The 27,980-nt window shown below is 34.7% G+C and overlaps 2 protein-coding genes, 1 long non-coding RNA gene and 1 pseudogene across 4 annotated transcripts; all 4 read left to right on the top strand.

Moving 5' to 3' along the window:
• Positions 1-2,764: 2,764 nt before the first annotated feature.
• Positions 2,765-4,617, top strand: LOC145603066 (uncharacterized). Its single transcript, XM_081659188.1, has 2 exons — positions 2,765-3,904; positions 4,192-4,617. Exons 1-2 carry the CDS (start codon positions 2,818-2,820, stop codon positions 4,224-4,226), a joined length of 1,122 nt encoding a protein of 373 aa, XP_081515314.1. The 5' UTR covers positions 2,765-2,817; the 3' UTR covers positions 4,227-4,617.
• Positions 4,618-14,957: 10,340 nt separating this feature from the next.
• Positions 14,958-17,244, top strand: LOC145602533 (uncharacterized). 2 transcript variants are annotated; one of them, XM_081658727.1, is made up of 5 exons: positions 14,958-15,324; positions 15,425-16,297; positions 16,394-16,447; positions 16,543-16,727; positions 16,914-17,244. In XM_081658727.1, exons 2-5 carry the CDS (start codon positions 15,523-15,525, stop codon positions 17,037-17,039), a joined length of 1,140 nt encoding a protein of 379 aa, XP_081514853.1. In that variant the 5' UTR covers positions 14,958-15,324; positions 15,425-15,522; the 3' UTR covers positions 17,040-17,244. The 2 variants fall into 2 exon arrangements, with proteins under 2 accessions (XP_081514853.1, XP_081514852.1); XM_081658726.1 differs by having other exon boundaries at positions 14,958-16,297.
• Positions 17,245-19,882: 2,638 nt separating this feature from the next.
• On the top strand, positions 19,883-21,151 carry LOC145601456 (uncharacterized). The gene is made up of 2 exons (XR_014104394.1): positions 19,883-20,191; positions 20,994-21,151. It is a non-coding gene; the product is annotated as an uncharacterized LOC145601456 (long non-coding RNA).
• A 3,368-nt stretch (positions 21,152-24,519) lies between these two features.
• On the top strand, positions 24,520-25,718 carry LOC145601454 (ethylene-responsive transcription factor ERF060 pseudogene; annotated as a pseudogene).
• Positions 25,719-27,980: the final 2,262 nt, after the last annotated feature.

The following is a 27,980-nucleotide window of genomic DNA, read 5'->3' as shown; positions in this document are numbered from 1 at the left end:
TAAGGTATGGCAAAGATCGATATTCTTGTTGCTAGCCTATTGTGTGAAGCGAATGGTACGGTGGTGGATTGGGCCGGGATAGATGCAAGCTCGGTCAAAATTGCTGTTTTTGCCGCTTCATTCGTGTTTCAATCTTTGTAGTTTCAATTTGCATTTAATTCGATTTCACTTATCCTCGCATGTAGACAAAGAAATTTAATTTGAAGACCACATCAATAAAACATTTTGTACTAGTCTAATAGAAAAATGATTCCGTGACCACACTCATAAAGTGTCAAATTATTAAAAACAACAACAAACAGTTAATTAGTTAAAGAAGTTAAACTTAAAGTTTATTACAAAGTAACATGTAAATGTAAAACGATAAATTGAAAAAACACACACGTACAAGAAGCTCCATGCCATTAAACTTACTTGCCCCCATTCTTTTGGTGTCTCAACTTATTATCTGCCTCATTCACCCACTCATTCATACTTTTCACTAAAAATTCAATGCAAATATTTTGATTATGGAACAAGTAAACAGGAACGGATGAATGAAACGAGTTATATTTTTACATATGATCTGATCAGGCCTACTCCAACAATTATTGCACCCATTTGCATTTTGCATGCATATTATCAGGCCAAGGCATCATGGACACAGATGATTGATGAGCTGCATTCGGAGCCTGGCCTGCTGATATAGGCTTTCTCCATTCCATTTCAACATCATCTGCATGGAAGATATAGTGGTGATGATGCATGCATATCATGCATGTCGCTAATTATGCTTATAATTTGCCAAAAAAATTACTCAAATTTTAATATCATATCATTTTATTAGAAACAAAGGAAAGTAGAAATGGAGACCATACATGCAATGTGATCGACTACTTTTGTTTTAATGATGAAAGAGACAGAAAGTAAGAGATTTATTTAATATATTTGGGCGCGCTTATATCATGATGAAGAAAATAGCGAGAAAGAGATGATTACCTCGTCCATATAGAGCTTCAAGTATTTGATGTACTGAGCTGCATCATCAAGGATGGTTGCATGGTCTCTCTACACAATTGTACGCACGTAGTAGTATAAATCAACACATAAATATTTAGACAGTACACCTAGCATGCTACTAACAGGCCATCTTGACCAAGAGAGATGTGTATAAGACAAAAACTTATTGTTTACTTCGTATATTATACACATATAAGACATACATGCATGATGTAGATGCATGTATCTTAAATAATCTATGATACCTACTTGGGCTACTTCTTCGGTGCTACTATAGCACTAAAATTATTTAAACTATGGCCACTTAATTAATTGATAACTTGCAACGGAAACAAATTTGTACATTAATTTGTATCCATGAGAAATCAAAATTCATTCTCATGGCAATTCAATGTCGTGATTTAAGTATTAGGGAGTACGTTTTGAGGGGTGATATTGAGTGATAGTAGACATGTATGACGTAAAGTGCAAAATTTAGAAAGAGATTGAATTAGCTAGTATGGACATCTAGATGTTATTTTACTTGTCAATTTACGATAGATTACACTAAAAGTCATTTCATACCATCTATCAAAGGGGTCGTTAAAATTGTTCATAATAGTGTCACTAATAGTGTGCAGTGATGATATATAAAATATGCACTAATTTCTGGCTTAACAAATAAACAATGATAAGTGAATGGCCGAAAGACATCATGATAACAAGATCGATTTAATGATATTTCACACGTTACCTTTATGAGAGTGTGGAATTAGATTCTGCAAGGCTTGTAGCTTCTCACTAATTAGCTTTTGCCTTCTTTGTTTGTCATTTCTCTTCTGTTGATTACAACATGCAAGTTGGGCAACAAAAGTGCACTCTTTGCATTATATAGGGTAGTTAGAATGGGTAAATTAAAAAAAATTAAAAAAATAAAAAATAAAAATAAAAAAAAAGGTGAGAAATGGGAATCAAATGTTGTGGTTGGACTTTGGTTTTATATACAACCCGACATAATGCAAAATTGAAAAGATTAAGGGTCTGTTCACATTTACTTAATTTCAGTTCAGTTCAGCTCCAATCAGTTCAGTTCAGTTCAGTTCAGTTCAGCTCTTAATTTCCCTCTCACATAAAATATTCATTTCAGCTCAGTTCAGTTCAGCTCCAATCAGTTCAGTTCAGCTCCAATCAGTTCAGTTCAGTTCAGTTCAGCTCAGTTTAGTAAATATGAACAGGCCCTAATTGATTACTTAAAATAATCATATAAATTTAACATCTAATGTAGTCGATCATTTTATCAAAACAAAACAAAATAATGTAAAGTTGTAAGCTCGTACAAGTATATTAATCCACGGTACATATTTATAGTGAAATACAATTATGAATATTTTTGAATTGAAAAAGAAAAGTAGGTTTATGTTAATTGCCGTGTGCACTCACCTTGGACACCTTCCTTGTTGGACCACGGTGAACTTGTATATATGAGCATGTCTGTTCAAGCTCCACAACTTCATTTCCCTTTGATTTGTTAACATTCACAGCGTCCAACTCCAAACTCTACACGCAATCCAACTTATTAAACCCGGCCGGAAATCACCTAATTATATAAAAATAACAAAATATCCTAAAACTACTACTACCTTCTTTTATAATTGTTGAGCCCGTATATAATTTATTGTATTTAGTTATGGGCTTAGTTTAAGGCCCTTGCTTAGGTTGTGTATATATACCACATTAACAATCAATACAAACAGGAGAATACACATTCTTGACATGGTATCAGGCCTAACCTAAAATTAAAACCCTTGCTTTCTTTCTTCTCTTGCTCACGCATCAACCATGGAAGACGGGAAGCTTGATCCTTCATCTCCTTTCTATCTCGGTGCTGGAGATCAACCGGGAAACCTCATCACTCACGTGATTTTGAAAGGCGACAACTACTTGGCTTGGTCGAGGGCAATCACGTTGTCTCTCCGATCTCGTCGAAAATTTGGATTCGTTGATGGTACAATCACGAAACCCCCAGAAAAGAAGAAGCTCTTGGACTGGGAGACGGTTAATTCAATGATCGTCTCGTGGATTTTGAGGTCTATGGAACCTAAATTAGCGGCATCACTGCCTTATTTTGAAGAAGCAAAACTCTTGTGGACTTACTTGGAGCAACGGTTTTGTGTTTCTAATGGACCAAGGTTGCAACAACTACGGTCGAAAATTACTGATTGTCGACAAACTGGTAGTATGTCGGTTGAGGACTATTACACTACTTTGATGTGCTTGTTTGATGATCTCACGAGACTCAAACCCTTACATGGCTGTGAATGTGGGCTTTGTACTTGCAATGTTGCGGGCAAATTCGCAAAAGACAGGGAGGAGGAAGTGCTGCATCAATTTCTAATTGGCTTGGATGACTCGAAGTATGCGGCTGTGCGAACCAATTTGTTATCGCAGCAGCCACCCATTGACTTGACTCGTGCTTATCAAGCACTGCTTCAAGAAGAAGAATCACGGGGCATAGCTCAAGGCAGAGCACAAACCGAGGCAGCAAGAGATGCTCATGCTTTTGCTGTCTCTGCTGGGCGTTCGAAGGGACCCGATCGTCGAGATAAATCCAAGCTATTTTGCTCGCATTGCAAGAAAACAGGGCACGATGTGGAGGGCTGCTTTGTTCTTCATGGGTATCCTGACTGGTGGCATGAACTCAAGCGTGGGAAGGGGTCTGCTCGTTCTTCTTCCACACCTCCTGCTGCTACTTCTTCTAACACGGCTTCCGGGAAGGGGTCTGCTCGTGCCAATGCTGTGACAGGGGTTGTTGCTTCGACAGGGGCAGCCTCTGGCAGTGGGGATAATCTTTCCCTACAAGATCTCAAACCCGAGGACATTCGGGTTTTACTTAATATGGCTTCTCTTCAACAAGACCGTATGCAAGGTGAGTGTTTGTCTTCTTGGATTATTGATACGGGGGCATCGCATCATGTTACCGGAAATGAACATTGCTTGGTGGATGTTCGTTTGATTTCTCCTTCACCTGTGGGACTTCCGAATGGGGAACAAGCTATGGCCTTGAAGGAGGGTCGAGTTCTTTTGGCAGACACTATAACATTGGAGCATGTCTTATTTGTTCCCAATTTACAATGCAATTTAATATCGGTGTCTAAATTGATTGATCAATCAAATTGTTTTGTACGATTCACTGATTCTTTGTGTGCTATACAGGACCAACGTTCGGGGAGCCTGATTGGAGCCGGTGAACGGAGGGACGGACTCTACTTTTTTCGGCGTATTCCTACAGTATGTGCGGTTCAAGCTCCTGCGGTGTCAGAATTTGAGTTGTGGCATAGAAGACTTGGGCATCCGTCGGATAGAGTGGTTAAGTTGCTTCCACCTCTTAGTAGTAGTTCTGCAAATAAATTTTTGACTAAAGCTTGTGGTGTGTGTCCTCAAGCCAAACAACATAGGGATAGTTTTCCAAATAGTGATAGCAAAGCTACTCGTATCTTTGAATTAATTCATTGTGATTTATGGGGACCGTATAAAACTCCCTCTACTTGTGGTGCACATTATTTTTTGACTTTGGTTGATGATTATTCTAGAGGTGTTTGGGTTTATTTATTAAATAATAAAACCGAGGTTTATTCCGCATTTTGTTCTTTCTTTGCTATGATTGATCGTCAATTTGGTGTGTCTGTGAAATTGGTGAGAAGTGACAATGGCACTGAGTTCAATTGTATGGTTCCGTACTTTACGGAACATGGCATTTTATTTCAAACATCTTGTGTTGGGACACCCCAACAAAATGGACGTGTTGAACGCAAACATCAACATATTTTGAATGTGGGACGTGCATTAATGTTTCAAGGGAATTTGCCTATTGGTTTTTGGGGGGAGTGCATTCTTGGGGCGGTTTATTTGATTAATCGTACTCCTTCTCGTTTGCTACAAAACAAAACACCATATGAGATTCTATTTGACAAAGAACCTAGTTTTGATGAGTTACGTGTTTTTGGCTCCCTTTGCTTTGCACATAATCAAAAATCCAAGGGGGATAAGTTTGCTCCTAGAAGTCGGCGGTGTGTGTTTTTAGGATATCCTCATGGTAAGAAGGGTTGGAAATTATACGACCTTGAAACGGGTGAGATTTTTGTGTCACGTGATGTGAAGTTCTTTGAGAACGAATTTCCTTTCGCTTGTGACAAAACCTTGAATGCTGGCTCCGAAACTAATTTTGTCAAAGAAAATTCGAATGCGGATGGTGTGGGAGTCGATCTTGATTTTTTGGATGACTTGGAAGCGGTTTTAGAGGTGAGTGAAGTAAGCCGTGACAGAGAATATCAGACCACTGCCGAGGTCAGGACAGGGACTGCTGCTGCTAGCAGTACAGTCCACAACCCACCTGTGGCAGGTGGCACTGGCAGCAGCCAGGCTGTGGCTGGCTCTGCTGGTCTGGACAGCAACGCTGCTGCTGGCAGCAGTCTTGGGCAGCATCCAGACGCTGCTAGCAGCAGCCTTCAGCACCAAGCAGAAGCTGCTGGCCGTGGCAGCAGTCTTGAGCAGCAGACAGCAGCTGCTGGCCACGGCAGCAGCTTTGTGCAGCAAGCAGAAGCTGCTGGCAGCGGCCTTGGGCAGGGGGCAGGGGCTGCTAGCAGCGGGGGTGGCTCTTCTTCACTTGACATTGATCGTGGGGGTCGTGTGCGACGTCCACCGGGTTGGCATAAAGATTATGTGGCACATACTGTACAAGCAACGAGTACTCCTAGTTCACCTACTCCAAGCTCCTCAGGTACTCCTTATCCTATAGCACACTATGTGAATTGTGATCATTTTTCCGCACGACATCGTATATTTCTTGCAGCTGTACTTGCAGGCACTGAACCCCGTAATTTCAAAGAGGCTATGAAAGATGCAGGGTGGAGAGAGGCAATGCAAAAAGAAATTGCAGCATTGGAAGACAATCAGACTTGGGTAATGGAACCGTTACCTCCAGGGAAAAAGGCCTTAGGGTGCAGATGGGTTTATAAAATCAAGTATCATTCTGATGGCACTGTTGAACGATTAAAAGCTCGTCTGGTCATATTTGGTAATCATCAGGTTGAAGGCATTGACTATAATGAGACGTTCGCTCCCGTGGCTAAAATGGTCACAGTTCGGACTTTCTTAGCTGTAGCTGCTGCGAAGAATTGGGAATTGCATCAAATGGATGTCCACAATGCATTTCTCCACGGTGACCTTGATGAGGAGGTATACATGAAGCCACCTCCCGGGTTCCATGGTAGCAAACCAGGAATGGTATTTCGTCTTCAAAAGTCGCTCTATGGTCTTCGACAGGCACCCCGTTGTTGGTTTGCCAAACTAGCCGGATCACTCACAAGGTATGGCTTCAAACAGTCGTACTCTGATTATTCTCTATTTACTCTGAATCAAGGGAATGTCCATCTTAGTGTTCTGGTGTATGTCGATGATTTATTGATTTCTGGCAACTCTACTTCTGCGATTTCTGCTTTTAAGGCATATCTGAGTGATTGTTTTCATATGAAAGATTTGGGGGTGTTGAAATATTTTCTGGGTATTGAGGTTGCTCGTAGTCCGGAAGGCATATTTTTGTGCCAACGGAAATATACTCTTGATATTATTACAGAGTCTGGTTTATTAGGGGCACGTCCGGCGGGTACTCCGATTGAGCAAAATCATACTCTGGCAAAATCAGAGGCACCTTTTATTGATGACCCCGAGATGTATCGGCGTCTTGTTGGACGTTTGATCTATTTGTCTTTCACTAGACCTGATTTAGCATACACAGTTCATATTCTGTCCCAATTTATGCACCAGCCCCGTCGTGATCATTGGGAGGCCGCTCTTCGAACGGTACGCTACTTGAAGGGTAGTCCTGGTCAGGGAATTTTATTGCGCACAGATTGTGATTTACAGTTGACAGGTTGGTGTGACGCGGATTGGGCTAGTTGCCCTCTTACGAGACGATCGATTACAGGTTATTTGGTGTTTCTTGGAAATTCTCCTATTTCTTGGAAGACTAAGAAGCAGGATACTGTTGCTAAATCTTCTGCAGAATCCGAGTACCGTACAATGTCTAAGGCCACCGATGAGTTGAAATGGTTGAAGGCTCTTCTTGACAGCTTAGGAGTTTCGCATCCGCAGGCGATGAGTTTATTTTGTGATAGTCAATCTGCGTTGTATATTGCGCAGAATCCGGTCTTTCATGAGCGCACTAAGCACATTGAGGTTGATTGTCATTATGTTCGTGATGCCATTCAGGAGGGGGTTATTAGACCTTCTTATGTGAAGACGACTGATCAACTAGCGGACATCTTCACAAAAGCATTAAGCAAGAACCAATTTTTGTATTTACTTGGCAAGTTGGGCATTTGTGATTTGCATGCTCCAACTTGAGGGGGGGTGTTGAGCCCGTATATAATTTATTGTATTTAGTTATGGGCTTAGTTTAAGGCCCTTGCTTAGGTTGTGTATATATACCACATTAACAATCAATACAAACAGGAGAATACACATTCTTGACAATAATCTTTGGCTAAAATTGTTACCATTGATATACACCTTTTCACTCGCTCTCTTTTACTTAACATAATATTGTTAACCATCATCTACTTTTTACTTCATCCTTTTACTAGTGTTATTGTAACTATTGTAAGCTTGTTAGCTTGTAAAGTTGTAAGTAGGGTTGTGGTAAGAAATACTAAGCGAAAAAAAGTTGCAAGTAGGAAATATGTTAAATAAATTTGGGCAAAATAGCAACAAAAAAAAAAAAAAAAAAAAAAAAAAAAGTAAATACATGTAATCAACAAAGAGGGATTGGAGTAATACATTAATAAACGAAAATATATATAATCATTTATTTTCAATTTTATTTTACCCCATAGAAATAAGCTAAAGCGCATTTGAAACTGATTTCATAAAGTTATTTTATTTCTATTTTTAATCATTTGTTTGAAAATAAATTAACACTCAATGTTCAATATATATATCAAAAAGTAAAAACATCATAACTATAAAAATAGATAGAATTAAAAAAAAAAATAAAAAAATAAAAAAATAAAAAAAAAAATCAATTAAACAAGCAATAAACGAAGTGTATGGTAAATTTCAAAAGCAAACCACTTACAATTGATACATGCACATGCATACGTGACGCTTTAAAGCCATCAACGTAGAGTTCACAATTAGTTAAATTAAATTTTTTAACTTTTAAGAGGGTTGCTAGAAAAAATTAAGATAATAATTTTGGCATCATGAAGATCTCAAATGTCAACCTATATAATTAATAGTGATATATTGATAACAAACATACCTCCTTTGCTAGGATGCTCTCATGATCATCATAAGGTGGTAGCGATGAACGAATTTTTAAATCCGAAATAACTTGGACAAGATTATCACTAGGGAACATTACTGATAATTGATCTCCATTATTATTAATGTCCTCTTGAACATTGGTGTTCTTTGTAACAAAATCTAAGTTTGCCAAAAAAACGGTATTATTCAAATCAGGAGTTGTGGTAACTTTTGGATAAGATGGTGAACTCATTATAAAGTTATTGCTACTACTATCCAAAAAACATTCCATGTTTACTCTCTTTTTTTTTTGAAGAAATGAAATTGAAACAACTGAATAATATTTTGATGTGTATTTATAGAATTTAATAATCGAATTAAATAGATAAGTCATTTGTCCAAATACTTTATATTTTTTAAACTTTGGTCCAAATACTTAAATTGACTTGTGAATAAGTCGGTACAAACAACAAAAAACTACTGTAAAAATTTATGTCACCTCTGACTTGTTAGGTTTCAATATCCTCGCTCTCTATTATTATTGCGGAGGATCGAACATGTAGTCCGATGTATCAAGTGTACCTCAATCACCAATTTGTTCAGAGGCAACTATATGAGTAAGCATATATGAAACATGATTGAGTCAAAAATGTTGTTGCGACACTACTTTTGTCGGCCTTTTCTTCCTTTTTTATTTTATTTTATTTTTGTTTATATGATATGTATTGAATTTATCTAATTAAATCTGATCTAACTATTTGTTTTTACTAAACTGTGACCATATATGTACGCTAATCTATAAGATAAAAAATTATACTAGTGAGATATTGTTAGAATCATAAAAATATATTAATATTAATTTTTAAAATTTTATCATAGAAAATTAATTTGTTTAGCGATTTAAAACTGATCTACACATAAAACGATAAAGGATGATTATAACTTTTTTTATTTCTAATTTGATCTAAAATAAATACAAATAAGGTTAATCTTTTTTAAATAAATAAATAATTGAAGCCTAAAAATAAGATTAACTAAACATAACTTTAATTAGTATGTTACAATTAAAACAAATAAACTATATTAGAAGTGATACAATTAATAATAAGGTTAAAATAAACCTTTGGTTAAGATGATTCTTTAACATAGTATCAAGAGTCAACATGACACAAAAGTCACGAGTTTGACTCTCATTCAACTCGCTTTTTAAAGTGGCCGGAATTGATGGGCCGGTATGATAGGGCCCAAGTCATATGCACCCAGAATAGGGGGTGTGATAGAATATAAAAATCGATCTTTAACTTATTTTAATTGAAATATAAATCTGTGTAAACTTTATCAGAATTAATATATCCTAATATAAGGTGAACAAAACAAGCCCTTAGTCCTCTAAGAACTCTAACAATATGTTCCTTGCAAAGTTACAAATAAAGGGAAACTATGAACTACTCCTCATAAAAATGGTGATTGGTGAATATCGAACTGTTTTCATAAGAGTAAAATAGGGCATCCAAAGATTAGGCCAACTTCATTCACATGCGCTACCACAAATGTTACATGTAATGACATACGAATGAACACTATATAATTTCATGACTCATCACAAACGGTGCAATTATTTTGAGAATGTAAAAGTAGACAATGCGAGTAGAGTCGATCTACCTGAAAACTTGACTCGAAACTCTGCATGTTGAAGAACTCAATCCGCTTAATAAAATGGACATGGTTTTGGCTAATTATTTACAATTCGTTTGAATAAAAACACGAATTGCAACATTTGTGAGACAGTTGGCAGCAACACCTGAGTGCTAGCTGTTACTCTTTCACTGGTCGGAGTGACGCACGTGAGTCACTTGCAGTGGATGAGGCAACTGGCAGCTCGGTTTCAGCATTCATGCTGCCCCAATATGGTCATCACATGGGCCTAAACTGCTTAGCTAATGGGCCTTATTGCCAATGACAGATGTCACGTGGAACTTTTCTTTTCTTGCTGACTCATCAATTAATACTTCGCATGTTTGTTTTTGGGCTTTTGATTGGGCTCAAATTGAAGGATTGGGTTATTAGGAAATGTAGAGGAATTGTCCAACAATGGCCAGTGACCAGTGTTGTACTTTATAGTGCATTACGACTGTACTAGTAGTTGGGCCAATCTTCAAGTGGACAAAAGATCTTGCGTGGACCTGGTCCACAATAAAATTATTGTGGACCTTATAGTCTCACGTGCAAGCAACAACACAGGCAGCCCGTTTTATTCTTCTCAGTCCATATGCAAAACAGCCCACCTTGTTCCTACCCAACAATAAACCTCTATACGAAAACCATAGCAACGCTAAAGCTGCAAAATCCATCAATGGAAGAATCGATCTCTACGAATTGTTGAATTCATCAATGGAACAACAATATTATGTTGCTATCAATCTCAACAAATCAATTCAATATATTTCAGATTATTCGCAAATTACAATTGAAGATCTCAAAACAATGGACCCGAACAGCATGAGGTTGATGATTTTGTAGAAGACGAACCAGAGGATCGGATAACGATAATCTTCAATTGAGTGCTATTTCTACTGTAACTGATGGTGATCGAATGCTATTTGATTGCGTTTGGGTGATTTGATTAGATTTAGGATGACGATATTCAACATATTGTTTTGTAGTTTTGATTTGATTTAATTTTTTATTTATTCTGAAAAAGATGATAGACATATTGTGTAATTGATCTAATTTGGCTTCAATTTTTTTTTCTTCAAATTCTGTTTTATTTGCTCGAAATTAGGGCTCACAAACCTTAATTTATTTTGGTTTGGTATACACATCCTTGGGTGTGTGTGTGTGTTTGTGTGTGTGCGGTGCCTCGAGTGGGTGCTGCTGTTTGGTTTGGTGCGTTCTTTTTTTTAGCGTTCTGTTTTGGTTTAGTTTGCGTGTGTGCTGTGTGCTTTGGTGGGTCTGTTGCTTAGTGTTGCTTCGTGCTTTGGTGCATGTGTGGGTTCTGTTGCGTGGTATTGTGTGTTTGCAGCACTGCGTTGTGTATTTTTGGTGTGTGTGTGGCTGCGTGTTTTGTTGCGTGGTGTTGTGTGTTTGCATCACTACGTGGTGTAGTTTTGGTGCGGTGTGGTGCTGAGGAGTGCTGTGATGTGTTGGTGTGTTGTGTTGTGCTCGCTGTGGTTCTGTGCGCGTGTGTTGGTGTGTTGCTAGGTGCTGTGTGCTGTTGTGTGCATTCTTGGCGGCATATTGTGTTGGTATTGTGGTATTTTCTTGTGGTGTGGTGCGTGTGTTGTGTGTGTCACACCTCTCTTGTTTGATTGTTTTGCTCGTAGCTGGGTGCAACGGAGTATTATAAATCTAATAAAAGTCACTATGGCTATTTTGACTTTAACGTTGCTATCCTAAGGGTCACTATGCATACAGCATACCTAATTAATTTTGTTTCGTATATGATGAGTTTGAAAATTGAAAGGATTGTTATTGTGAAAGAATCAATAATGTAACAAACGTGAGTGATGTTCTTCTGAGTTATGAGAAAGTGTTGTCATGGTACTCAATTTTGTTGTGACTTGTGAGTTGTGACCCTTATTTAAATATATATTGACCTCTTATATGTATATAGTGACCTCTTATATATATATAGTGATCCTTATATTTAAATATAGTTATGGTTATACATAGTGACATTTATTTAAACATAGTGACCCTTATTTAAATATATAGTGACCCTTATTTAAAATATTATCAAGGCATATTTATACATGTATACAGTGAGTCAGTGACTCTTATTTAAAATGTTATCAACCCATATTTATACATGTATATAGAGTCACTGACTCTTATTTAAATATAGTCATAGACTCATAGTTATACATAATGACCTTTATTTAAATATAGTGACCTCATTTTAATATATAGTGACCTTTATTTAAATATAGTCATATATAATTATCGTATTTTTACAACATATTATTGAAATTATCTTTATATAGCCTATGTAGGATTCGAACCTACATCATTGTGCATCTGCACACTGCTCTACCAATTGAGCTAATAGGCTTTACTATTAAAAAACAATTTTCACTATTTTCCAACGAGATATAACATGATTGCACAAATAGCTAATAGGCCTAACACCATGTCACAATTGTCACTTATCATATCTAAATAGCTTAAAACCAACTTGTAGCTATTTTGATTTCATAAATAATCCAAAATACATCATTTATTTCTTTTTCCCTATTTTTTATGCTTCATCAACACAATATGGAGTAACACATTATACAAAGAAGTACATGTTCATTTACAACTTTTAAAACTCTTCATCAAAGTCATAATAAGCAACAGAGCACTTCCTTGGTAAGCAACAGAGCAGCACCAACAAACAAGTCAGCTTGCCCAATCTTATCATACATGCACCATAACCCCCTTTAACAGCACCACACTCACATCCCTCCATTCAACCAAACAGCAGCAGCAAAATTCTTAATCTCCACCTCGTCAACAACAAAAATTAATCATAATAATTGACCATATTATTATCTACTTCAACTAAAAATTGAGCAAAATTCTTAACCTCCCCTTTGAAATCATAGTTACCCTATTATCTCCTTCAACTAATAATTGACCAAATTTCAAAAAATTGAAAAAAAAACATACAGTGACCCTTCGTATTATCATCCAAATCCTCACTTTCAACAATAATTACGCGAAATCAAAAACCCTAATTAAATAGCTAATGTATAAACATAAAACAATGAGATTCAATTTAAGTATAAATCAACATAAATTGATCAAATTGAAACCCTAATCGTTAATACTACATAAAATTCAAGCGAAAATCCCAAAAGAGATTCAATTCAAGAAGAACAACAACATAATAAGCTTAAAAAGTTCAATAATCAACTCAAAAATAAGAAATTTACCGTAGTTATGTCCATCGTCGGAATTTGCCGAAGAAACGAAGGCCGTCTTCCTCCAAAATGTTCCACCGCCTCTAGTTATCACCATTGAAGAAGAGGCTAAGAGGTCTTGAAATGTAGAGAGAGAAAACCTCATATGGGCGAGCTTCGAAGAGAGAGAAAATGGACCTTTGAAGAGAGAGAAAATGGACCTTTGAAGAGAGAAGATGGAGCTTGAAATTTGGAAGTTCATGTGAAGAGAGAGAAAGCAGAAGATAATGAAATAATTTTGTAGCTTGTTTGAATTTCCAAAACAATTAACCCATTCTATTCCTTATGCACGTGACAGGTACTTGGTCCACAATAATTTATTGTGGACCAGGTTCATTTAAGAATATTTTTCAAGTGGAACAAGTTTTTATGAATAATACAAGTAGACAAGTAGTATTCTTTTACATGCCTATTATTATTATTGTCATTAAAAGAAGAAATTTATATTAATAAATAATGAAATCTATGAGTCTTGTAATGAGAGTGCATGTTTCTACAAGACTACAATGTTAACTTATTTTAAATTTGACAAGTCCTTTATTTGACAAATTTGCAAAAGGTGTATTTATTTAAGAGTTATTGATGTAGTGAATTTTGAAGTTGTGAACATGTACTTGCCTTTTGTAAAAGTTGATCACCTTAACTTTTGCAAAACTTTTTGCTAACTTGATAATTGCAATATATTGCATTCAACTAAATTAGAGGAGATAGACTCAAATGACACAAAATCAACGATAACACAATGACTTGTATATAAAATTACGTTGATTTTACATTTCAAATTATATATGGTCGTATCTAATTCCATATGGTTAACATGTTATATAAATAATTATAAATCAAGATTGTACAATAAATATACAAGGTGTGTAAGAATTGGAAAACTATTTAGGGTTGTTTGGTTGAAGCTTTCAAATTGGAATGAAGTTAAAGTTCATTTCATTGTTTGGTTAGGCATTTTAGGTATGGAATCTCATACCAAAGGGTTCTAATTCCACCCTATACCCCCTAGAATCCCATTTCCACCTTACATCTTAATATTTTCATTCTAGCTATCCTTTCAGAGGATGTTTGGTTCATCAAATTGAAATGGATTGATATGGATACTAAAACCCATACTAGTCCAAAGTAGTTTGGTAAATTGTTGGAATGGATTCCATAATTCATTAATAGAATGAATTGTGAATTTAGGGGGAAGAGGTGGGTATATGGGATTCCATTGGTATGGGGGAGAGTTGGAACCCCTTGGGTATAAGATTCAATTACTAAAATCATAAACCCAAAAAAAAAAAAAAAAAAAAAAACAAGATAGAGTGGATTATAACTTAATTCCAGATGATCCAACCAAACGATTTTTAATGCAATGTAAAAACCACTCTAAAGAATAATGCAAACAAGTTAAGACAAATATAAGGTTTATAATACATACCAATCCATTTTAATGTAATGATCCAAAAGACCCCTAAATTAATCTGTATTAATTAGACAAAACACGAGATTTACGCTGTTAATATATTGTTTTCATAAATGGAACGAAGTTGCTTAAAGCAACTTGCATTCGTTGAACAGAGATGATGAAATTTATCTCAACTCAAATCTAAATAAAATAAATCTAGATTGTGCATCAAGTGTTCAACTCATTTGATTAACTGACTTATTAGGGTTTTCTCAACGAGACTCGTTTTATTATAAAGGTATTATCATCCGATAAACCCATAAACCCGACATGACTCGACCCATATCATCGGTAACAACCAGCGAGCACGTATGGATTCGGCTGAAATTTCAAAAACATAAACACTCTCCTGGCGGGTCAATTGAATTGGAAATCCCGAATTCCGAACTCAAATTTACAACATCCAGTAAAAGTGTTCCCGCCCCAACAATTGAAATCGCCTTCTTCTTCTTCCCCAATCCCCGCTCCTTCATTCCCTCTTCCACATTTTCCATCTCCAAACCCTTCTAAACCCTCAAGTCCAAATTCACCCACTTTTTTCTTCCTTCCAATTTCCCCCAATTTCTCCATTTTCCGCGCGAATTTCCACAGTGCTGAATTGCACTTGCAATTGTCGCCGTTTTTTCGGATTTTCTCTCTCCAAAGGTCAGTACCCTAAATCGATTCATCTGTAGTCGTAAATCCTTGTAAATTAGTTTTTTTTTTTAGCAATTATATTGATTTTGTTGTATAAATTTGTGATTAGGGTTTAAAAATTCAATCGATTTTATATCTGGGTATTTTCTGGGTATCGCGATTTCATATCTGGGTATTTTCTGGGTAGCTTTAGTTTAGATAAAATTAATGGGGGAGGATAAATCTGGAAAGTTGCACGAAAAGGAGAATCGTCCTGTACTGGGTAATATAACAAATCAACTTGGAAAACGAGGGTTTTCTTTGATTTCTCGTAGTCCCCCTTCTAAATCTAAGAGCAGTAATAGTCAAAATGCGGATGATACAGATAGTGATTCTAATTTCTGGAAGCAAGTTTCGTTGGTTGTTGAGAAATTAGAGAAAGAGAGGAATGGTACTCCGGCAAAATGCCCTAAAATTGTCAATGAAGTCGGGTTGTCGCCGTTGAGGGGCGGCAAGACTTACCGATTACTTAACACTTCCGGCGATACTAGGAAGTGTTTGTCTAGTAATGTTGCTAGTGAGTGTAAAGAGACGGCTAGTTCTGCGTTGGATAGCATAGATTTGGATGCTGTTAATGTGGGTGAGACTATGAAAGAAGGTTGTGTTTCGGAGGTGAAAGCCGGTGAGAGCTCGAAATGTTGTGAGAGGGATTGTGTTGAGGGTGGGAAGGAATGTCAAGGAGAGGAAGTTAGGGAAGTTTCCGATTCTGTGGGAAATGATTGTGTTCATGAAGTGTTAGGTGGTACTGGAGCTGCGAGTGACAGTGGTACGAATCCTGGTGCTGAGTGCTTGAAAACTAGTCAATCTGAATCAGTTGTGAGTTCAAGATTGAACGAGACTCAGGAGATGAAAGGATTTGGATTGGAGAGATGCACGGCACTAAAAGAGGATGGTAGTGGTATAGATTTGCTCAAGCATTGCTCCTGCTCTTTTTGCACAAAAGGTATGTGCAAGCTATATATATTTTTTGGGACAAATTGAATGAGATAATTCTATGCAATTAGTGGAATTGATTTGTTATTGTTGTGTTGGATAACAGCTGCTTATATATGGTCTGATCTGCATTATCAGGACCTGAAAGGCCGGATATCAGGTAAAATCCATGCCTTTTTTTATCTATTACTAACAGTTTGATTGCTTGGCACAATAATTTCCAATTACTAACATTTATAGTTCAATTATTCTCAGTAATGGAGAAAAGCCAGAAGGAAGCAAGCAAGTTGGCTCAAAAATATTCAACAGAAAATGAAATTGGAAGCCACACCCAAGAGAATTTAACTACTGTAACACAAATAGAGGCTGATCTCACGAATCATTGGAGGTCCCTATTTCTTCACATGGAGGATGTGTACGTTAATGAAGGCAATCAACTAGTAAGTTTTGTCATACTTTGAAATAATATCTGAATGCTTATATTAGTTAATATGCACTGCAGAACCGTATGCGTTATGTTCTTTCTTATACTCTTATCTTGTAACTCTGTTGATCTATTTGTTGTAAGTATATTGACCCACCATAACAGATTTGCTGTCTTATTTACACATTTCATTCTCTTGCAGCAAAACAATTTTCTTGCGTTGAAGGATATAAGAGAGGACTATAAGATGAATCTAGAGATGATCAATGGAGTGCCATCAGATGTGCAACAATGTTCATCAGATACTTCTGATCGTACGATAGTCTAGGAAGTTTGGTCTCTGCAGGTTTGTCTTGTTCCTTCCCCTTCTCAACTTAGGATTGTTTAGTAGCTCAAAGCACATCCCTATGTGATGTCATTAGCGTCTGTAGTAGCTTTATTAATGTAATACTACAAATCTCTGCCAGTAACACAATTTGCCAAAGGTGATAATGGAAATTGTGTTTTTGGATTAATGCTCCATCCTTATTTGGGTAATGAATTTGAGTTGAATTGCATTCTCTTTCTCCTTAACCACCCTGATATAGCCTGAATTGTCCTGTAAGGATATAGTATAGCACAAATAAATGCTCATGACTTGATGAGAATGTTCTTTCAAACATTTTCTGAAAGTTCAGTCGGATGCCCAAGAGTTAGACAATGTGTAGTGAATCCTGCTTTGGACCCCCTTTTGGGGCTGAGACTGTTTCTTTTAATTCCAAACACTTTTTTTATATTCGTATTGATGGTGCTTAAATAATAAAGAAAACTACTGTAAGAGGGAATGTTTATCTGGTGCTCCTGTTATTGCAGGGGCAAGTAGAAAATTCAAGTGTTCGTTCCTAAGTCGTCTTCCTTTTTTAGTTACTATTCTTAGTAAGTGCCCTTGTATATGCTTTAAATATTATGAGTAAAAAAACAAATTTAAAAAAAAAAGAAAAAGAAATGTCTTATGGGTTTACACTAACTGTTGCTGTTTGTTTTACTTTGGAGAGTTTCACTTATTTTCGATGCGAGATTGGTTACAGGGAAAAGTCTCATATTTTATGTAGTTTCACACGGAGTAGCTTGTTGGATAATAGTTTTTTCTTGAAAATTCTGTATCCTGGTGAATCAGCATCAATAACTACTTTTGGTTGATTCACTGATACCTAGTTTTCTTACTGCATATGTTCTTGCTGGTGAGTGAATTGGGTACAGTAGCTATCTAAGCTGAGGTTATGCTCATTTTGGCTCTTCAGCTTTTGTAGGAATTGTCCGGTAGGGATGGCCGGATGGGCATAATATCCTGACTTTTTTTTTTCTTTTTTCTTTTTCATGTGGACTCTAAAAATGCAGACCCTTAACTTGATCCAGTGAGTCTCAATTGGACCCAGACCATATAATATGGGGTGGCTCCAAGACTTCCAACTGAGTATGGTGCAGGGCCTGGGTAGTTTGACCCATCCCATTTCTATATGTAACTCTCAATCTCTCATGTGAGGTAAAGTCAAAAGTGCAACTGTTAGGATATTCCCTTTAATCATTTTGGCTTTGGACTACAAATCTACAATTGCTTATTGGGCTGTACTGAATATATTGGGTCCGGATTTTCTTTTACAACTCACCAAGGAATAATTTTGGGTAAATTTTAGGGGGTTTGGTTTGCAGATTTTTGGTATGAGATGAGTTTGGAATAAGTAAAATCATACATAGTGTTTTTACTAAGAAGATTTCAATTTTTAAACCTATATACTTCAAAGCTGCAAGTAGCACTGTCAAAACGGTTTGACAGTTCGGTTTCGGTTCGGTTTGAAATCGGTTCGGCATTTAATCGGGTCGGTTTGGAATCGGTTTAATTGACTCACGGGTCGGTTTTGGTTCGGTTTAAATAATTTTCGGTTCGATTCGGTTTCGGTTTATTCTTAAGCGGTTTTAATTCGGTTCGGGTTGTAAACAGTCCGGGTAGTAAACGGTTCGGTGCAGACGGGTTGCGGTTTGTTAACGGTGCGGTGTAAACGGTTTTTATCCCGGTTCAAACAGTTTGGGTTGGAAACGGTTTCGGGTTAGAAACAGTTCGATTCTTTTTTGGTTCAGTTTATAACTGGTTCGGTTCTTTTTCGGTTCAGTTTTTAACTGGTTCGGTTCTTTTTCGGTTCAGTTTATAACTAGTTCGGTTCTTCGATTGTTTAACCACTTTAACGTTATTCATATCGGTTCCCTTTCAAGTTTACTAAATTACGGTTCGGGTCGGTTTTCGGTTTCAAAAAATAAATTGTTTATCGAGTTGTTTGGATTTGGGCAGTTAAATGGTTTTGGTTTGAAATTTGATAGTACTTGCTAACCTTTTGCGTTCACAAGTTTTATATAAAGCCGCGAATCATTTCATATTCAGGCATCATATTATAAACAAATTCTCATTGATTTTATAAATACATATTATGTTCAATTTCAAGTTTAGTCATACTGATCTTACTAGTTTATTACGAAGTAGATTATAAGAGTTAGTGTATTAAACTATTAATGTATTATTGTTTTACAATTAGTTTATTATATGCTTCTTATTTAATCATTTATATACTACGCATAGTATCATAATCATGATTTGATGAGTTCTTGTGAAATGGAAATTTGTAATTTGGTAATTCGATACTTGATTAGTCAACAAGACTGATAATTATGACTCGTTTATCATTATATATTTTCAATTTTTCATGAAATCATGAAGATATTACAAAGTGCTTTGATTTGTATAATGAAAGAAAACACTAATGACTGATTAACAAGGTAATATTGATTAGTTCAATCGATCATATGTACACATTATTAACACATGGCATCTAACCATCTCATAGTTAAATATTCGTATCATCGTTATTCGTATGTATTAGTACAAAGTTATAGACTCGTTACTTCATTAGTGATCTTTTTAAATTTATCTATTTATACATTATATTAATATAACGTTTTTATAATTTTTACGTGTATGAAAATAAAAATATACTAGTAGTTTAGTAGATGTTTTAATACGTGTCTTGGGCACTGATCCCGATCAAATGGAGCAAAAAAATACTAAAGATTTGAGGGAATAATATTTTTGTAGATGAATGTACAACACACAAGCACACACGGATCACCACTCTCAACCATAGATTAAAAAATCAATGGTTAGATGCTTTCTCCCACAACACACACGGATCACCACTCTCAACCATAGATTAAAAAAAATCAACGGTCCTCCTCATACCGGTGTTGAGATAGGGTAAAGCTTTTTTTTTTTTTTTGCTGTTGATAATTCCGCCTCATTCCTGATAACTCCCTCCTCTCATTTCAATCTATTGAGAGTACTCATCTCTTTCTCCCTCCTCCTTTTCTCTTTCCTTCTCATCCCATTAATTTCCTTCATGTTTCTCTAAATTTCAAGTACTGATCTTTTCTCATAATTCAAGATCTATTGTCAAGGTGAGTTTGTATTTTTTGTTTTTCTGTATTAAAGGGCTAATTTTCAAATTTTCGTTTTTCCTTAATGAAAATTTATTTTCTTATAATTGTATATAAATTTTGTTTTTTTTTTTGAAAAACTTTGTTCGAATTTTCTTTTAGTTATGATAATTGAATTTTTTATTTAGTTTTCTTGTTAATAACGTGGTATTAACAATGTTGCTGCTGAATATCGTGGTATTCTAGGTGAACTTGGAGTTAAACTTATTTTCTTCAAAATTTGTTTATGAGGTTTGAATCTTATGTGTTTCCGATTTTGTTTTGAGCTTTTTTGAAATCGATTTTTCTTTTTAATATTATTCCCTTTTTGTTATACATTTTTTTTAACTTTAGTTCTTTTATAGAGTTAGATCTAGTTTATAATTTTTTTTTTGAAGCCAGATCTAGTTTATAATTAGTTTAGTTTATTTTCGATCACTTCGTTTTTTTTAATTAATTTTCATTATTCTCTTTTTTTTTCACTTCTTATGTGATAATCAGATCTGAGATGTTGATGTATTTTATTTCTATTTTCATTATTCTCAATATCCTTTTTTAGTTCTTCAAAATTTTGTTCTAGTACTTTTTTTCGTTTTTAATATTTATTCTTTTGCTTTTCCTGCCAGTTCGTTATTATGCTCGTTTGTAAATTTATCTTTTTATTTCGTCGTTCGGTTGATTTTTTTTTTTAATCTTTTATATCTGTTAGTATAATTTCTGATTTATATTTCTATAGACTAATTTTGTTTTTCTTTTACTATGTCTATATTTGTTTTTATTACAGGTAAAGATGTCTACAAGCTAAGTTTGGAGTGGAGAAATTTGTAATTGAAGATCTAGAAGATATCATTTACAATTTTTTTTTTTGCTTTGTGTATCATTATTGCTATTTGTATTATATTTGTAACACTTGAGATATACAAGTATGACATTTAAGAAATATTTTTGTATTTCGTAGGAGTATTTAATATTGCAAAAAAAATAAAAAAAATAAGTAATATCGATAAACTGTTATAAATGTAAATGTAAAATGAAATAAGATTTTTTTATTTTTTATTTTAAATGGGACTCGAGAGACCTGTTGAGCTTAATAAGCGGTCTCAAATTTTTTAAAAAAGAGAATGCCTATCTCTAGTAGGTAGTCTTAGTTTTTCACAAAAAAGAGACCGCCTATCTTTAATAGGTGGTCTTAGTTTTATGAATCTAGAGACCGCCTCTAGTCAAGCAGTCTCTTTCTCTTAGTTAGAGACCGCCGGTAAGGTAGTCTCTTTGGCTAATTTGGACGGGTCTCTTTGGCTAATTTTGTAGTAGTGTTGCCTTGCTATTTTTAAAAAAATATTCTAAGATTTCTAATATTTAATCCATTTAATTATATCCCGTCAAAAAAAAAAAAAAAAAAAACAAAAAAAAAATCCATTTAATTATATAAAAATTTTTGTAAACGGTTCGATTTAGAAGCGGTTTGGTTCATAAATGGTTCGGTTTATAACCAGTTCGGTTTACAATCAGTTCGGTTTTTAAATGGTTCGGTGCAAACGGGTAGCAGTTTGCTAACGGTTCGGTGTAAGCGGTTTTTTTGCCAGTTTAAACGGTTTCGGGTTGGAACCGGTTTCGGGTTAGATACGGTGCGGTTATTTTTCGGTTCGGTTTTCATTCAGTTCGGTTTATATTCGGTTCGGTTTGTTAACGGGTTCGGTTCTTATACGGTTTAACATTATTCGGGTCAATTCGGTTTCGGGTTTACTAAAATACGGTTCGGGTCGGTTTTCGGTTTCAAAAAAATCGGTTTTTAATCGGTTCGGTTCTCATTTGGGTCGGTCGGTTTCGGACAGTTAAACGGTTTCGGTTTGAAATTTGACAGCACTAGCTGCAAGGTATGGGGTTTAAACTTTAAAAATCCAAGGGGAAGGTGAGTATAACTTGTACCAACCTTAAGGTACTTCATATGGAATAAAAGAAAACAATTTAATACCGAACAAATGAACAATAATATAGCATAAGGTACTAAGAATTAAATTCCAACCCCGAATCACCCTATTTTCTTTTTTATTCTAAACTTATACCACTATGTGAACCAAACAACTTTTTAAGCAATTTGTCGAATTGGGCTTACGGAGTTACAGTTAATTAAAGATTGGGCATAATCAATTCAGTTTATTTCATATAAAGGTGTTGTAGTCGATCATTGTGCTAATGTAAGTCAAATGTGTGTAATATTTTTTCGAGCCATGTCTTTTATTAGTTTGTGATTTGATCAAGTTAGTTTTTGATATATCGACTATTAGGATTATGTCTAGTATTCTGAAGTTTGAAATAAAAGGGGTGTTTATTTTATTATTACGTCCATAAAAAGGAGAAATAGAAATTACTCTCCCTGCCGTCTTATAATAAAGTAGTAGGTATTAGTGGGAAATGGCTATGACTAGCTTATCTTAATGATTGTTGGATAGTCTTTTAATACCCGTAACCTATTTGACTTGGCTTTTTCAAGTGATAATATTGAATAATGCGTGTCAACTCCACTTAATATTGGCTGGATAATAATGCTTCATTTTTCATCTTACCAACATCTATACTACTATATGGTGTTGGACGTAAGTTTTTTTATTCATTTTTTTGGGTGGATCATGAATAAATAATCCATCAAGTCAACCATTTTACATTTTTATAGGCTGAGGATAATGAGCCAACTATAACATCGCTATGAAAAAGTGTTCACTGTTTTATTTCAATTTTAGGTTATGATCATTACGTAGGATCATTAATTGATTAAGTCTATTCACTTTTCCAATAACCAAGATAGCATTTTCCTCATTTTTAAATGATGTTTAAGGTTATAAGACTTTTAACATACTCTAAAGAGTACTTGCTTAAAAGGATCTTAAAATTTTGACTATTTTTATCAATATTAGGCTCCATCTTTCAATTTATTAACTTTGGGAACTCCAACTAAATGGAATATTTAAAAATTATTGGATGATATAACTATGGAAATGATACACATACAACAACAATTATGTTACCAAATAAATCTACAACGTTACTAAAAAAATATATTAGGTCATCAATAAATATAAGTTTAAGGGCCTGTTCATATTTATTTAATTTCAGTTCAGTTCAGTTCAGCTCCAATCAGTTCAGTTCAGTTCCAATCAGTTCAGTTCAGTTCAGCTCTTATTTTCCCTCTCACATAAAATATTCATTTCAGCTCAATTCAGTTCAGTTCAGTTCCAATCAGTTCAGTTCAGTTTAGTTCAGCTCCAATCAGTTCAGTTCAGCTCAATTTAGTAAATATGAACATGCCCTAAGTCTAGAAATAATAAGGCCCTAATCAACGTCATTATTTAGTGAGAATATCTGTTTTTTTATACAAATTGAATAATATATAATTTCACGATATCTCATAGTATAATAATGTATATTTGTATAATAAAAGCTTTTCATTAGCAAATTATACATTATTCAATTTGTATACAAAATAACATTTCTCTTAATTAGTATCGTTGAATAGGGCGTTATTATCTCTAGTAATAAACTTATATTTATTGATGACCTAATATACTTTTTTAGTAACGTTGTAGATTTTTTTAGTAACATAATTGTTGTTGTATGTAGGACCCAAATACAACAATTGTATGTGTAGCCTTTACCATATATCTATTGTAAATAGCATTTTGTTGGAATCATGCGAAGTCCATATAACCACTCATAATTCATAATAAGTTAATCAAGCTTTTGTATTCCATTGTACTATAATTATTTTAAAACTATACTTACTAGAATGACAGTCGTAAGTGTGTGAAAAATTGAAAATATAGTCTTCATCTTACACTTATTAGCAAACTTAGTTGATTGAATGTGTATAATTAGAAAGACAATTGTTAGTGTGTGGAAATATATTTCATAATTTTAGTTGATTATTCACACAATCACACCGAAATTTGACAAAATGTATAAATGTTCATTAAGATTTAATACTATGTAAATGAAATTATACTTAGCATTATAAGAACACATTAAGAAAGAACTTAGCATTACTAAAAAAAAAAAGAATACATTAAGAATAAATCAAAGAAGTGAGAAAGGACTTTCCTCCAAAAAAAAAAAAAAAAAAAAAAAAAAGAAAAAAAAAGGCGAGAAAAAAAAAAGAAAAAAGAAAAGAGGAGTTGACAAAAAGGAAGAGTAATTGTTAAGTAAAGTAAAAGAATAATTCTTTCTCTCTCCACTACCATTGCCTTCCCCACGGTTGCTTATGACTCTATATATAAGACTGCCTGCCCTTCACCACTCACTACTACTCTCACAAAACAAATCATTAACCAAATCAACAACTTTCTTCATTCTTCTCCTTCTCAAGTCCTTAAATTTCTTCAATCTTGATTAAAAATACTTACAAATTTAGCATGGCTACTGCTTTAGATTTCTACAACAATAATACCAACAAACCTCTTCTTTTGAATCCTTTATTAAAAGAAGAACAAATCAAACTCCAAACACCTTCAAATTCATCTCTATTTTACTCTTCATATCCTTTAAACAACAACATGCACTTGTTTAATCAAGAAATTAATCAAATGGGTGTTCCTCAAATCCCTTCAATTCAGCTTTCTCCTTCTTCAAGTTCTAATTATAGAGCCAATCATTTTCTTTCTCCTAAGCCAACTTTGATGAAACAGAACAAACCCACAAAATTATACAGAGGAGTAAGACAAAGACATTGGGGAAAATGGGTTGCGGAGATCAGATTGCCTAAGAACCGAACTCGGCTTTGGCTTGGAACATTCGAAACAGCCGAAGAAGCTGCCTTAGCTTACGACAATGCGGCATATAAGCTTCGAGGAGAGTTTGCTCGTTTAAATTTCCCTCATATTAAGCATCATGGAGCTCATGTAACCACCCAATTTGGTCATTATAAGCCACTTCATTCTACTGTGAATGCTAAACTTGAAGCTATTTGTCAAAGTTTGGATATTTCCTTAAAACAGGGGAAAACAGAGGAGCCCTGTTTTTCTCCTGTTTCTTCCTCTGTTTCTTACCAAATTGAAGAGAATGCTTCATCAAGTTCTTCCCAAGTTTTGGTTCCTAAAGCCGAGGTTTTACCAGTTGTTTCCGATGATTCATCTGCGAATTCGTGTTCACCGGAATCCGGCGTTACGTTCATTGATTTTACTGAATCTTCTTGGGATGAATTTAATAGTTTCTCATTGAACAAGTTTCCTTCCTTTGAGATTGATTGGGCTAATATTTGATTCTTGCCTTTACTTAGTTCTGCAAATTGGGTTTTTGTGACATTTGCAGGGGTGGAAAGTTAATATAGTTTTTATCATGTCATATTGTCAATACACTGTATTAGGATCTTACTTAAATATTTGGTTAGGTAGAAATTTTTTATCTGCTTAATCAAAGATAAGTTAGGGTTTCTTGCTTTTTCATTTTTAGTTCTTGGAGGGCTACTTTAGTTTCATATTGTAAGTTATCTTCTTTATATTAGTACAAATGTTATAATGTAGATCCTGTGTTTTGCTTAATTATGTTGTCATTGTGCTAGCTTTTAAAATTACAGCGCGTCTTTTGTGCGGCTAGCCACGTATACCATGTGACCGGTTGATAAAGAATAAATTAATCCCTATAACACGACCGAGTAATCCCTGTAACAATGACAAAGTAACCATATAACACCGACTAGGTAATCTCTGTAACACTAATGAAGTAACACCCATGATTGCTAGCCACACAGTGTAATAAGCCACATATAAAAACTTGTGATAAAATTACATCAATTTTCTTTTATGAGTTTATTTAACAGTTCACGACATTTTTTTTTCCAATCAATGGTAATATCTAGTAATACTAATTTAATAATTTTACAAATTTTTATAAGGCAAAAGTTAACGAACATCTCGAGGGCATTAGATAAGATAATTAAAAGTAGAAATATTAACTTGAAATAAACATTAATAACACCGATTGACGCGTGATTTAGACATTTTTTTTATTCAAATTAAAACCATTTTAGGAATTAATTTGAAGGATTATGCAAGATCCTTTTTAAAATGCACTTAGATAACATACTACTATTTGATGACCAAAAGACTAAAATTGACATATACATAAAACATTTTTATGAAATTTATGACTATTTCAAGATATATTTGAGATGATATAAGATATAATTGAGATTTATAGATGAAGTCACGAGAATGTGTTTTTGGAGATTTTGAGATTTGGTGTCGAAAACTCAATGCTCATTATGACCTTTTGTTTATGAAAAGAAATGTGTACATAATCAACTAAATTTCCTGCTTAAAGGCATGGTCGATGGTTCCAACCACCGAAATAGTTTTTTGGGAGCTTGTTGGCCCGTGAAAAGTATCCCAACCTCTTTCTGTTTGGGGCTAAAAAAGTCAAAAGTTTTCATAATTAAATGTTATAATCCACTGCTTTGGACCACTTTCAGGGGAGGGGGGGAAAAATCAGTTGTGAAGTTAATATGTAGGGTATCTTTCAAGATCATTAAAGCTCGTTTAAAACTTATTTTGTTTGAAATGAGACAAAGTAAACAAGGCCTTACCTCAACCAGCTTCCTTGAACTTATCACTGTTTATTAAAACCCAACAAAATAGGTTTTTTTTATTGAATCAAACCCGAGGTTATTACTTGTATTTGTCAAGAGTTAGAACTTAGATGCATCTAATTTACGAGACACCCTATAAATTATCTACATGTCTAATTTATCTATTCACCATATGAAAAAATATACTCCTGTATATCATAATATCAAAAACGATATCGGACAAATTAAATGTAATCAGCATATTTTATTACATTAAACAATTAAATGCGAATGGGTTTACATTATACAACTATACACTCATACATGTATAAATGAATTGAACCTTTTCTGGAACATGCAATGTAATATGCTCATGCTAATATTTATAGCAAGGGGGGATGTCACTATGGCATCTGTGTAAACTGTAAAGCCCAATGCCCTTTAATTACACAATTTTCAAGCATACAATTATACAATACGATCTATGAAAAACAACAATAGCATACGGAGTACATTGGGTAGACACAGTAGCAGAATTTTTTTTTTTTTTTTTTTTTTGAAACAGACACAGTAGTAGATAGGAATAGAATAATGGAGTAATTTATAAAATGCAACCTTTTTAAAATCAACTTGAAGGTATGGAGATATGACAACGTTTGATTCTTTTTCCAAACAAGCTTGTTATGATTTATTGAACTGAGCTAAATTGAAATAAACTGAACCGATTGGAGCTGGACTAAACTGAATTGAATATATTATGAGAGAAGACTATTAAGAACTGAACTGAAGTGAACTGATTGGAGCTGAATTAAACTGAAAATAAGCTGAAATGAACAGGCCCATAGGTTTGCAAACTTTTGCTATGTTTGAGCTGCGTAAAGGCAAACGATAAATGGCTAAGGAGTATAAAATTTTCTACGAAGAGTTGTTATGGATTAAGTTAAACACGTATCAGATCATTTAGAAAAGAAAAAAAAATACTAGTATATACTAGAGCTGTCAAAAACTGACCTGACCCGAGAACTCGACCTGAACCAGCAATGATCTGAACCCAACCTGTACCCAGACAATGGAGTGAAACTAGTGACCTGTAACACGACCTGAACCTGACCATATGTTAACCGACAACCGCTTTGATCCAATACTTTTTGACCTGAACCCAAACCTGCTCCCGACCTGAGAGTAACAGTCAACCGATTTAATTCGACCCAAGAAATA

This window comes from Chenopodium album, chromosome 21 (genome assembly GCF_948465745.1).
Source record: "Chenopodium album chromosome 21, dcCheAlbu1.1, whole genome shotgun sequence".
In the NCBI taxonomy this organism is placed as follows: domain Eukaryota; kingdom Viridiplantae; phylum Streptophyta; class Magnoliopsida; order Caryophyllales; family Amaranthaceae; genus Chenopodium; species Chenopodium album.
The sequence above is the reverse complement of the archived record's forward strand: the minus strand, read 5'-3'. Positions and strand labels throughout refer to the sequence as shown.